The sequence below is a fragment of the Schistocerca gregaria genome, chromosome 1 (assembly GCF_023897955.1).
Source record: "Schistocerca gregaria isolate iqSchGreg1 chromosome 1, iqSchGreg1.2, whole genome shotgun sequence".
Taxonomy (NCBI): domain Eukaryota; kingdom Metazoa; phylum Arthropoda; class Insecta; order Orthoptera; family Acrididae; genus Schistocerca; species Schistocerca gregaria.
Genome location: NC_064920.1, coordinates 867266317 through 867279156, shown reverse-complemented (window position 1 = coordinate 867279156; position 12840 = coordinate 867266317). Strand labels below are relative to the sequence as shown.

The 12840-nt window shown below is 39.5% G+C and overlaps 1 protein-coding gene across 2 annotated transcripts in view; it reads right to left on the bottom strand.

Moving 5' to 3' along the window:
- The window catches only part of LOC126273074 (uncharacterized), a 155306-nt gene extending 143898 nt beyond the window's left edge, over positions 1 to 11408 (bottom strand). The window contains exon 1 of one of the 2 annotated variants that reach the window (XM_049976488.1): positions 11187 to 11408. In XM_049976488.1, coding sequence (XP_049832445.1) covers positions 11187 to 11312 — 126 coding nt within the window. In that variant the 5' untranslated portion in view covers positions 11313 to 11408. The remainder of the gene's footprint in view (positions 1 to 11186) is intronic. The other variant, XM_049976497.1, reaches the window with a different exon arrangement.
- Positions 11409 to 12840: the final 1432 nt, after the last annotated feature.

Here is a 12840-nt window from a genome sequence, read left to right as displayed (position 1 = left end):
TGTACGCAATATTATCAGCTTTTCCTGACCTTCCCATTGATGAACTAGTATGAAAACCAGACTCTGCAGCAACTGCTTACACAGATCCAAGTTTGTTTGAAGTGAAATATGAGTTCCCATTGGGCAGCCCCGATCCAAGCACAGTGGTCTCAACTGTTTCAAGGACAGTGTACCTGTGCCTGCGCCCACTTCAATGTCAGAGCCATTTCATCAGTGAAATGCCCACCTTTACACCAGGTTGCAGTGACATGAAGCTGCCACTCACCCAGCTTCTAGTGATAGCCAGGTGTGCAGATGGTGCTCGTATCATAAACATTTTGGCATAGCAGCTTGACACCATATCAGACCACCTGAAGATGTCCGCAATGACCATGTCAACAGCATTCATTACTGTTCCATGTAGACTCCACATGCAACAGCATATGGTAAGATGCTCACTTCTTCTTCTGCTAAGGTAATAAAGCTACAGGAGAGTAGTTACATGCTTGAGGCACAAATATCTGAAATACAAGATCACAGAAGTGCTTTGTGGAGTGCCAATGCTAACTTGTGCAAGAGTAGTGCAGTATTATGCTGAAAAGTGTCTGTCATGGATGAAGAATTAGTGAATTCATTCCTTTCAGTGTTCAGATGCTGTGAGAAACCCTTGCTCAGCTACCTACCCCTCCCTCACCTGCTGGCACACCGGAAACTGCTTACCTTACAGTACATGAGTATCCTGCACTTAATGACCCATGCTGGCCTCTAAAAATCGCTGCCACTCTACACGACATTTCATTCTCACAACTCCATGTCATCCAGAGGCCACAAAACCGTGACACCTACCTACTGATAAATTTCAGGCAGGTAAGTCTGAGTTCAGTAAAATGCTATCAGATACTTCAGTGTCTAGATCTCCTAAATCTCACAACCCATGGGCTTCTCCTTCGCACGTGCTCTAGAAGAAAAATGGAACATGGCACTTGTGTGGAAACTATTGGGGCCTCCATTCCAGTAGAATTCCATATAGGTACTCAGTTTTGAATGCAATTGACTTTAACTCAAATGTGGAGGCTCATGTATCTTCAGTATTATTAAATGAGCAAATGACTTCTCACAGATACCAATGGCAAAGAGGGATATGTATAAAACTGCCATACCTATGCTGTTTGGGTTCTTTGAACACAATGCACCACAAATATGCCAGCATTTTATGCACAAAGTCCTGCAGTACTTGTCATTTACATTTTGTTACATGGATGATATTCTAATTTTTTCCCAAAGTCTCAAACACTATCATTAACATTTATGACATGTTTTTGTCATGCTGCAAAATTTTGGAACAATGATAAATATGGATAATGATTTTTTGCCAAGCAAGAGATACTATTCTTGGGATACAAAGTAGCATAGTTGGAATCACACCTCTGCTGAAAGAGTTAATGACATCCAACAACTTACTCTGCCACAAATGTTTAAATGACTGTGTCATTTCTTAGGACTGATCAGTTATTACAAATGTTATATTCTGCATTTAGCAGCACTTCAGAAACCACTCAACCTTCTGCTTTCTGGAAAATATACCTTCAGAAACTGATGTGTTCCATGGACTCCTGCAGAGGTTTCTGCCTTTAACTCTGTGACACTGGCATTGAATAATCAATGAAAGGATAACATTCTATGAGTTGGGTCATGGGATGTCAGAAGCCTGAATGTGGTAGGGAAGCTAGAAAATCTGAAAAAGGAAATGCAAAGGCTCCATCTAGATATAGTAGGGGTCAGTGAAGTGAAATAGAGCAAAGATTGCTGGTCAGATGAACAGGAAGGTAGGGCAGAGAGTGAGATACTGTGAACAGTTCAGTGATAGGGTTATTCTTATCAGAATCAACAGCGAACCAACACTGACAATGATTGTTCAGGTATACATGCCAATGTCACAATCTGAAGCTGAAGAGGTAGAGAAAGTATGTGAGGATGTTGAAAGGATAATACAATAGGAAAAGGGAAATGAGAATCTAATAATCATGGGGGACTGGAATGCAGTTGTAGGTGAAGGAGTAGAAGAAAAGGTTGCAGGAGAGTATGGGCTTGGGTTAGGAATGGGAGAGGAGAAGGATTAATTGCATTCCGTAAAAAATTTCAGCTAGTAATAGTGACTACTATGTTCAAGAATCACAAGAGGAGGAGGTACACTAGGAAAAGGCCAGATGATATCAGAAGAAATCAAATTCTGGATTGTAAGGCATATCCAGGAGCAGATATAGACTCAGATCACAATGTAGTAGTAATGAAGACTAGGTTGAAGTTTAAGAGATTAATCGGGAAGAATCAACATGCAAAGAAGTGGGATTCAGAAGTACTAAGGAATGATGAGGTGCGCATGAAGTTCTCTGAGGCTGTAGATACAGCAGTTAGAAATAGCTCAGTAGGCAGTACAGTTTAAGAGGAATGACACCCCTAGAAAGGGTAATCAAAGAAGCTGGGAAGAAAAACATAGGTACAAAGAAGGTAACTGTAAAGAAATCATGGGTAACAGAAGAAATACTTCAGCTGATTGATAAAAGAAGGAAGTACAAACATGTTCAGTGATATTCAGGAATACAGAAATACACTCCTGGAAATTGAAATAAGAACACCGTGAATTCATTGTCCCAGGAAGGAGAAACTTTATTGACACATTCCTGGGGTCAGATACATCATATGATCACACTGACAGAACCACAGGCACATAGACACAGGCAACAGAGCATGCACAATGTCGGCACTAGTACAGTGTATATCCACCTTTCGCAGCAATGCAGGCTGCTATTCTCCCATGGAGACGATCGTAAAGATGCTGGATGTAGACCTGTGGAACGGCTTGCCATGCCATTTCCACCTGGGGCCTCAGTTGGACCAGCGTTCGTGCTGGACGTGAGACGACGCTTCATCCAGTCCCAAACATGCTCAATGGGGGACAGATCCGGAGATCTTGCTGGCCAGGGTAGTTGACTTACACCTTCTAGAGCACGTTGGGTGGCATGGGATACATGGGGACGTGCATTGTTCTGTTGGAACAGCAAGTTCCCTTGCCGGTCTAGGAATGGTAGAACGATGGGTTCGATGACGGTTTGGATGTACCGTGCACTATTCAGTGTCTCCTCGATGATCACCAGAGGTGTACGGCCAGTGTAGGAGATCGCTCCCCACACCATGATGCCGGGTGTCGGCCCTGTGTGCCTCGGTCGTATGCAGTCCCGATTGTGGCGCTCACTTGCACGGCGCCAAACATGCATACGACCATCATTGGCACCAAGGCAGAAGCGACTCTCATCGCTGAAGATGACACATCTCCATTCATCCCTCCATTCACGCCTGTCACGACACCACTGGAGGCGGGCTGCACGATGTTGGGGCGTGAGCGGAAGACGGCCTAACGTTGTGCGGGACCGTAGCCCAGCTTCATGGAGACCGTTGCGAATGGTCCTCGCCAATACCCCAGGAGCAACAGTGTCCCTAATTTGCTGGGAAGTGGCGGTGAGGTCCCCTACGGCACTGCGTAGGATCCTACGGTCTTGGCGTGCATCCGTGCGTCGCTGCGGTCCGCTCCTAGGTCGACGGGCACCTGCACCTTCCGCCGACCACTGGCGACAACATCGATGTACTGTGGAGACCTCACGCCCCACGTGTTGAGCAATTCGGCGGTACATCCACCCGGCCTCCCGCATGCCCACTATATGCCCTCGCTCAAAGTCCGTCAACTGCACATACGATTCACGTCCATGCTATCACGGCATGCTACCAGTGTTAAAGACTGCGATGGAGCTCCGTATGCCACGGCAAACTGGCTGACACTGACGGTGGCGGTGCACAAATGCTGCGCAGCTAGCGCCATTCGACGGCCAACACCGTGGTTCCTGGTGTGTCCGCTGTGCCGTGCGTGTGATCATTGCTTGTACAGCCCTCTCGCAGTGTCCGGAGCAAGTATGGTGGGTCTGACACACCGGTGTCAATGTGTTCTTTTTTCCATTTCCAGGAGTGTATATTGTGCAATGTACTCTAAATGTCTGTATCACTTCAGGCATTATTCCTTTGGAGGGTTACAGGTAGCATCCTTGAACAGTCAGGGATCAGAGTAGTGCATGGCTTCACAAACTGCTAAAATTTCTTTCTTGAAAGTGGACCATTTACATTGTGATTGGGTAAGATTGTGGGAAAGAAGCACAGGGACTGTTGTAAGCCATTTACTTCCTGTTCCAGTACAATGCCATGGCTAGGTTTCTTGCACCTATGGTAACAGAGTTAAGCATTGGAAATTAGCTTGCACAAGGGCATCCAGTGTCCACATAAGTTTATGTTACCCAGAGGTGTTCCTGTCATTTAGTTCTTGGGTGAGGAGGCCTAGAGGGAGGCCACAGGGGGTAGATGGTGGAACTAGAAATAAATGATTCCCAAGAAATGACGAAGTTTCTGATAGCTGGAAGGCAGACGTAATTGGAAGAAATATCTATGTGCTTGGGGGTGAGTCAGATGCCCAAGGCATTCCCAATGTGGCCTAGGAATGTTATTTGCATTTGGAAAAGTTGACACTTGTTAGAATTTATCTTGATATTGTTATCAACCAGTGCACTGAGGACTTTTTTGATGTGAGGCAAATCAACGTCAAAGTTGGGCAAGAATATTAATATGTCATTAAGATATGCATAGCAAAATGAGAACTGAAAGAGTATACCGTCAGTAAACCATTGCCACATTTGGGCGGCATTTTTGAAATTGTATGGAATAAAGAGGAACTTGTATAGGCCAAAAAGAGTCATTATAGCCATCTTGTGGACGTTCTCTATGGGAATAGTGATCTGTAGGTAAGTTTTTTTTTTGGTCAACAATGCTAAATACTATAGCACCAGTGAGGTAGCACATGAAATCCTGAATGTCAAGTACAGAGTAATTATTTATGATGGTGCAAGTATTGTGGGCATGAAAATCATCACACAGTCTAACTGAACCATTTTTTTTAGGGACAAGGTGGATCAGTGTTGTTCAGCAACCATCCAAAATGCATACAATGTCCACCTGAAGTAGTTCATTGATTGTGGTGTTTGCTATATGGAGACGATGAGGGTTCAATGTGTGAGGGTATTGACTCACCAGGGTCCCAGTGATGGTGATGTTCAGTCCATTGTTCCATTCTCAATCACAGACGTAACAAACAAGTCCCAGATGGAGCTACATTGAGAGGTAGGGGATGGTGCAGAAGTGGAATGCATTTCACTAACATGTAGTACCTCTGTGGTCACAGAGGGTGTATCACTTGACTCCTGTGGGCACGGGGCAGTGCAGCTCCATGGGTAGGAGCTGGAGGCAAGGAACAAAGATGGTTGAGAAGGCAGCATGCCACAGAAAATTCATTCTTGGCCACATGGATGCAGTGGTAAAGCATTGCACTGTTGTTCCACAATATAGTCAAAGTTGCATAAGCGTCCATGTGTAGCTCTTGGATGTCTAGAACATATTTCTTATTCCTTGTAATCAGTGCTTTGTAACAGGTATTGCTCATGGAAGATGGATGAGTTGTAAGATCTGGTCATGGATCGATGCCCTCATGACACTATGTCAAGGCAGCAGAATTGTAGATTCCCTTGACAGAATGTCTAGAAGGTGAGTGTGTTAACGTGTCCATATGCAGTGAGGAAATGAGCTGGAAGTCACAAAGAAAAATGGTGCCAAGAACCAGTTTGCTCGTGTCAGAGATAATAATCATCAAAGTGAAAAGTGTGGAGAATCCCAGTCAGATGTGCAGGATGGTAAACCATGAACAGTAATGTCAGAGTCCTAAGATGCGCTCAACAGATTATGTGTAGTGAGTAAGCTTGAATCTGGAGCATGCAAATGAAAGCATGATGTTGTTGGAAGATTAATTGGATTGAGCTGATGGAAATGTTCATGTGAGGTAGCACAAGTCACACCACAGGCAGTTTCTACAGCAAAGTCAATAAGAAGATTGTCCATTGTAAAACATTGTTGTGCAATCACATTTGTCAATGAAACACCAATTTGTGGAATGTTACTGTCACATTTTATCAATTATGAAGCCAAATTTACACTGTGTTTGCTGTTAGTGAAGAATAGGGAATAGCAGAATGATCAGAAAAGTTCATGATGCAATAAGTGCAGGAATGCCACATGGCTGGAATAGAAGAAAATACTTAACACGAATGAACAGCACACAGTAGTCTGATCACCAACTGTGAAAGACCAGTATGCAATAGTGTTGGATAATGAAGCACATCATGGAGTTCAAAAGCCTCTTTATTAGGTATACACAATACATACAACATATGATTAAAAAATATGAAGAATGAATTTTTTAAAAGGTCTGCTGATGCAACAATTATTTTATGTAATTTGTACTATAGCCTGATCCACTGAGATAGGCAGCATCAACTTGCAACATGTTCTGACTTGTCACCCAGATATGCTAGAGTGAGGCCATCTGTATTATGTCTGTTGCACATCATTGATTTCAAACAACATATGAACATTATATTCTGTTTCAAGTTGCAAAAAAGTGTGAAAGGAACTCATGAAATGCTATAACTCTGATGAGTTTACAAGTGGTATGATTTAAAAGCAGAAATGAGTTAGTAGAAGACAAGCAACATTCAGGACAATGATTAACCTCAAAAACAGAAGAAAACATGCAAGAAGTGGCAAAAATTGTCCATTCAAACAGACTATTTAAGTTCTTACCAAAGAACGTAGCATCTTGTACAGATCTGTGCAAAGCATCTTAACTGATAATTTAAAAATGAGATGAGTGAGTGCAAAATTTGTTTCCAGTCTCTCAAGTTATCAACAGAAGAACAATTGCATGTCAGTTTGCATGCAGTAGACGAACTGCCTACATTCAGAATTAACTTTGTGTCCAAAATTGTAACTGGGGATCAAACTCTGGCCTTACTTTACTGAATTTTACAAAGATGTACTGCAATGCTTGTGGAACAATGTATGAAGAAAGAGATCAGAAAAATTGGCCATAAGCTTCATTCTTCATCAAAACAATGTCTCATGTCACACTTTACTTTTGATTAATGAGTTTATGGCTGGAAAAAGTATTCCTGTCTGCCCACACCTGTGTGCCCATCATAGCACTATGCAAGTTCTGGTTCTTTGCAAAAATTAAAACTGCTTAAAGGAAAATGTTTTGATACCATTCCTCACACTGGACGATGAAGGGGCAGCTGACTGCCCTTTTCAAAGCAAGCCTTCCAGAAATGCTTCCAGGCATGAATTCAGTGGTGGGATAAGTGCATTGCTAACCAAGAACTTCAGTTAAAAGTAATTAAACAAAATTCCATTAATGCTCACTATTTTGTTTCTAATAAAATTATCTGCCATATTTTCTTATCGCATCTTATATCCATAGATGACCATATGTTACAAACTAAAATACTGTATTGCTCAATTAGAGAGAACAGGTCAGCAATATTGTTGTTCCCACAAGAATAAACTGAAGTATAACACATTTGCCACCTCTGTGGATATGAAGAAAGTATGTGACACTATCCACAGACAAACAGTTTTGATCACTTTAGAAGAGCTCACTGTAGACAGGAGGGCTAGAGAACTAATGTACCAGAAAACCACAGACACATGTTTTCAAATGAATTCCTTCATGAAATTTCAAGACCTTTTGAAGTATTTTTAAGAGTTTAACAAGGAGATGGGCTCTCCTCAGTTATGCTGTTGGACAATGTCTTTAAAAAATTTAGGGTAAAAATTCAGAACCTCAGGACAGTAAACCAAAGTGAAGTGGCAAACATTTGATGATGACCTAGCTGTCTTCACTAAGCCTAATCAAGAAACCAAGTATACCATGTGAAGTTGCATGAGACACCTTTTAAATAAAATAGCATCAAATGCAATATTCCAAATATCCTATAAAAAGACCTCTTTAATGGGAAATTTACCCCAAACTGCCATAAGATCCTTGTTAGAAACAAAATTTGGAACAATTTCATACATTATATGTAAATTGGAGTTGGAATTGGGGAGAAGTGAAAGGAGAGGGCTTACTGATATCAGCTGCATCAGGACATTAGCTGGAATCAGCAGTGGTCAGTGAAAATGTGTACCAGACTGGGATTCAAACCTGAGATCTCCCCCCCCCCCCCCCCCCCACGAGATTTGCCCATTTGGTGACACGACAACTCAGACCTCCTGGGCATGGCTGCCTTCTTTTGAAGAATAGTTGTGAATCAAACATTAAATAGTTGTGTATCTTAAAGTCAAATCAAGCTACAAGCCAAGAAAGCACAGACATTTGAAAAAGGCAAGGTGCACTGTTGGCCTGTGTGGTGTAGTTTGTTTGCTTTTACTTGAGCTTCATAGCTCTGCATTACACTAATTTCAGCTGTCAAATGTTGTTTGTTGATGTACTATAGATCCAGCACGTTTGAAACTAACGTTTCATATTTTTGAGCTTATGTTTCGCAATATAGTAATGCCTCAAAAAGTAAAAACCAAACCATTTCTTGGAATGAGGCTCGGTATAGACAATACCTGTTTGGTGTGCAGCAAGCAATAAGATATTTAAGATTAATAAGTTAAAAATATGTTTAATTTTTTTTGATCTGACAGGACACTGAAAACTGTGATGCATATAGAGTCATTACGTCATCCACGTGATACAAAGAACCAAGAGGAACTAACTATTTGTGATACAATTAATGAAATGAAAAATATCTTTCCACGAACCCAAAAAGCTCTGAAAATTTTGATTACTTTCCCTTGTACAACATGCACTGTCAAACAGTCTTTTAGCAGTTTAAGATGGATAAATATTTGATTCAGAAGCATGATGCTACAAAGTCATCTCAATGGCCTAGCAATGATGAGCATACACAGAAAATTAATTTTTGATAATAAAGAAGTTTTCATTGACAAAGTGTTGCAGGAATTTACAAAAAATCTGTGAATATCCTGTTTTAACTTATTTCCATTAAATGTAAGTTGTGCAAGGTATGCATTTTAATTGTTAGTGACATTAACTGTTAATAAACAATTTCCTACTTGAATCAGTGTACAAGTATTTACTCATTTCCTCATCTTCTGTCTCATGGTGTGCCCTTAACATACTGGCTGGTGACTTCCTTGTTTTCAGGCTGGCGCTAAGACCTATGGGGCCCAGAGATGCGTTCTTGGGCCCCTTCCCAAAATTTTTCATTTTAAACTTCAGTTTCTTGGATAAAGTCAGTAAATTTTAAATCAAAAACTCATCAAAACAGATCTTCTTTAAGGAACTTTTTAATGCTCACAGTTTAAATAAATTCAATAGTATTTTCCATCAATTTAATAATAAGGTTATGTATATATGTTTCTTAAACAATCCACCAACTTTAGTGAGGGCCTCTTCCATCAAACTTTGGTTCAGAATCCTAGTGCACATACTACACTTCAGTTTCTTGTGTATTTGTTAAGGCACCTGGACTGATGAGCCCCCTTTCGGGGACCTGCATCTGGAGTACTTTTGAGCCATTTACCCTGTGAAAGTTTGTCAGCATGACAGGTCCCTTGCACAAAGCTTAGTTAAAATTTGGTTGAAATGACAGGAAAGAATAGATCATCAAGTGGAAATATTTGTCTGGTTATTACATAAGATTACAAAAGAAAACCCAAGCAGAACTGTGTTACATTTCTGAGACATAAGTACATTCTTAAAAATTTATTCACATGTATGTTATCATTCATTCTTTTTTCCTTTCAATAATGTACACTGGCAATATCTTCAGATCAAATCATCTATGATGTTCTAAGATCTCAAGCGTGTATTAATGTCTTTTAGCAAATCAACAAATGGTAACATTACAACCTGATAGAGAAGCTGATAATGGTTTGGCTGTGAAAATAATTCAAGCAGTTTCCCTTTTCTACTTGTGAAATACATTCCCGGTGCATCATTCTTAATTTAGAGGGCATTGTAGCACATGCATTATTTACGCAACTTTCCAGTAACCACCCTTGAATGTAACCTGTAGTCATAATTAGCACTGTAATGGAATACAAGAAGATGGAAATTAACATCCAGGATTCATATTGACTGAATAGTACATGGTCATATAGTATCCAGTCTCGCTTCCATTTTCACAACTGTATCAGATGAAAAGGCTTGAATATTGCTTATTTGAGCAGTTTCCATTCTTTCTTCCTATTGCTCATCTGTTTCTGAAGGTTGTGAAACATTTTTCATTTTTGTTTTAGGTTTGTTGTTTGGATGGCATATCTAATTTGACACCGTAGCTCTTTGTGATAGATATTAAAATTTCACTTGGAAAAAAAAATGTATGTGATATCTGTAATCTAATGTGTATCAGCAACTGGAATTTCATAATGAACTTCGCCTGTTATTTAACACACAAACTGAAATGTCACAATTTGCATTTGAATCACAGCAGTTATGTCAGGTATATTCACTCATGCACTGAACACACATGAAGGGCCACTAAACTGTATGAATAACAAACATCAACTATTGTAAAATATATGCAATAATTGTGTGTGTGTTCCTCTGAAAATACTGCCGCTCTTTCTCTTAAGCTACACTGCTACTATGTGTATCTATTACTTCATGATAAGTATTCACGTACCTTAAATCTATTCAGAGAGCAATATTAGTTGCTTACATATTGGAAAAACTAAAACTTGTACCACATTGACATTTGGCCTGAATTTACCCCACAGAAGGAAAATATTTTGATAAATTATAGAAAGAATGGCTAATAAGGTATTTTTCGTAGTGTTTGAACGCCCAACGTCAAAGCAGTAAATGTTTTTGAATGTTCATCTTAAACTGGTAAAAAGAAAAATTAATTTCATTTTTTGCTGTAGGGCATATGGTAACACAATTTTTTGGGGAAATGTGCCGTGAGTCTTAGGCTAATTATAAAGATAGCTCAGGGGACGTTGCCATCAAGTTAGTACAGGATTTTAATTCTCTGCTAAAACACCATCATAGCCAGAAGAATTAACAACTTTTAAATTTTTGTTGGTAATTTACACAATATTTGGTGTAGTAGTGCTAATGCATCTACTTTCGATTACTTATTTGGTGGTTTCAGCCTGTATCATTACTATCCTTAACAGTGTAAAAGTAACATTAAACATTTTATATAAATAAATAAATAAACCAGAAGAAAACAGATCACATTTACATGCAGTATACATAGTACCTCATCTGCAAACCAAGTCTTGATTTGTTCACACTCTTCCTCAGAATTACTCTTATCAATATCTTCAACAAATTCATAAGTTGTTTGTGAATATGTAGATGTTAAAAATTGATACGTATCGTACATTGTACAGTGAATATTAAATGCTGATTAGCAAATTTTGTCAAGTTCCACATTTAACAAATGAATCAAAACAGACGAAGTATATACAACACAGATCATGTTTTTAAAATTATGAATTACGATTTTCTTCATAGAGACAACCAATATCCGGAGACAGAACCATGGAGGTGTAATAAATAAATGCATAAAAGAGGTGGTACAACATACTTACGCTGTACATCGTTTTGAAGTCAAGAGTGGGCGATGCCTACCGCCATTTTAAGTAGCCCAAAACATTAGCAGAGTTGTTTTATGATTGCTGCTTGTTCATTATTACTGTCGTGTGCGTGCAACAGCTGATTTATACACTAAAACTTATACCGCTTACATGAGTAACATTGCGACAGGAGGGCTACTTTGAACGTTTTTCTGTTCTGGAATGCGTATTTGCTCTAGTAATACGAAACATTGGACGTCGTTAACGTAACTTGTTTCTTGCTACTATATTTCGTATAATCAGAAACAGAAAAAAATGCTGTGAAAAGTACGCTTCTGTAAGACTTTTAATTCCACATTTACTGTATTTTTATCGATTGCAAACGTAACTGGAATTCCGAAACCAATCCTTGTTTGCTTACTGGTTTCAGTACTGCTTCCGATTCGTTACGTTTTCAATTTTCAACTCGAATGCACAACATTAAAAAAAAATTACCCATGTGTTCTTTGCTAGCCTTGAAAGTGTGCAATGAGGAAGGAACTAAGGCATGCTATCATATCTTGTGTATTTCACATAAGTGAATGATTATTGAAATGAAAAGAAGCAGAATTGCATATAGGTATAACGCCATGAGGAATAGATTTGTCGTTGCTGCATAGAAGGTTGGACCAATGTGTTCGGCAGCGATCGGGCGCTTCCGTGTGGCGTCAGCAGCGCGAGACGTTTGCATTTTGTCAAGTTGCTGGCTTAATTATCGTATGGATTAGTTCATCAAAGAAGTCATTTGCTGACCAGCACTTTGCTTTATTGTATGAATTACTAAAGAAATTAGTTATTTTCAGTATACCGATTCCAAATTTCTGCATTTTCCAATATTTGTGTGTTTCTGTTGTCTGTTTAACTATTTATTTGCCTCAAGCAAGATTTAGCGTTTTTCACCATTTCACGAGACGTGAGGGAATTATTCTTTAATCCTACATCATTTACTTCAATTTACTTACTTCACTTCTTCACCTCATTCATTTTCTCCCTTTTCTTCCAGATTCAAAATACTTCATTTCTCCACTTCTTTCTCCCTTTTCCTTTTGTCAGCCTATTGACGTCCTGTTTCTATATATTTGGTGCGATCCTCACACCACTTCCACACATCTCCATTTATTTAATTCTAAAACGCCATTGCTTGCCTCTATGAGCATTACCTTCTTACGCTGTTTTCCTTCAGACAACCTTATTTCTAGCAACATACTACCTTCTGCATAATCTCATGGATTATTCATATTCATACCGTACTTCGTATACTGCAAAGTGTCTCTCTTAGTTGTAGTTTCTAACCCT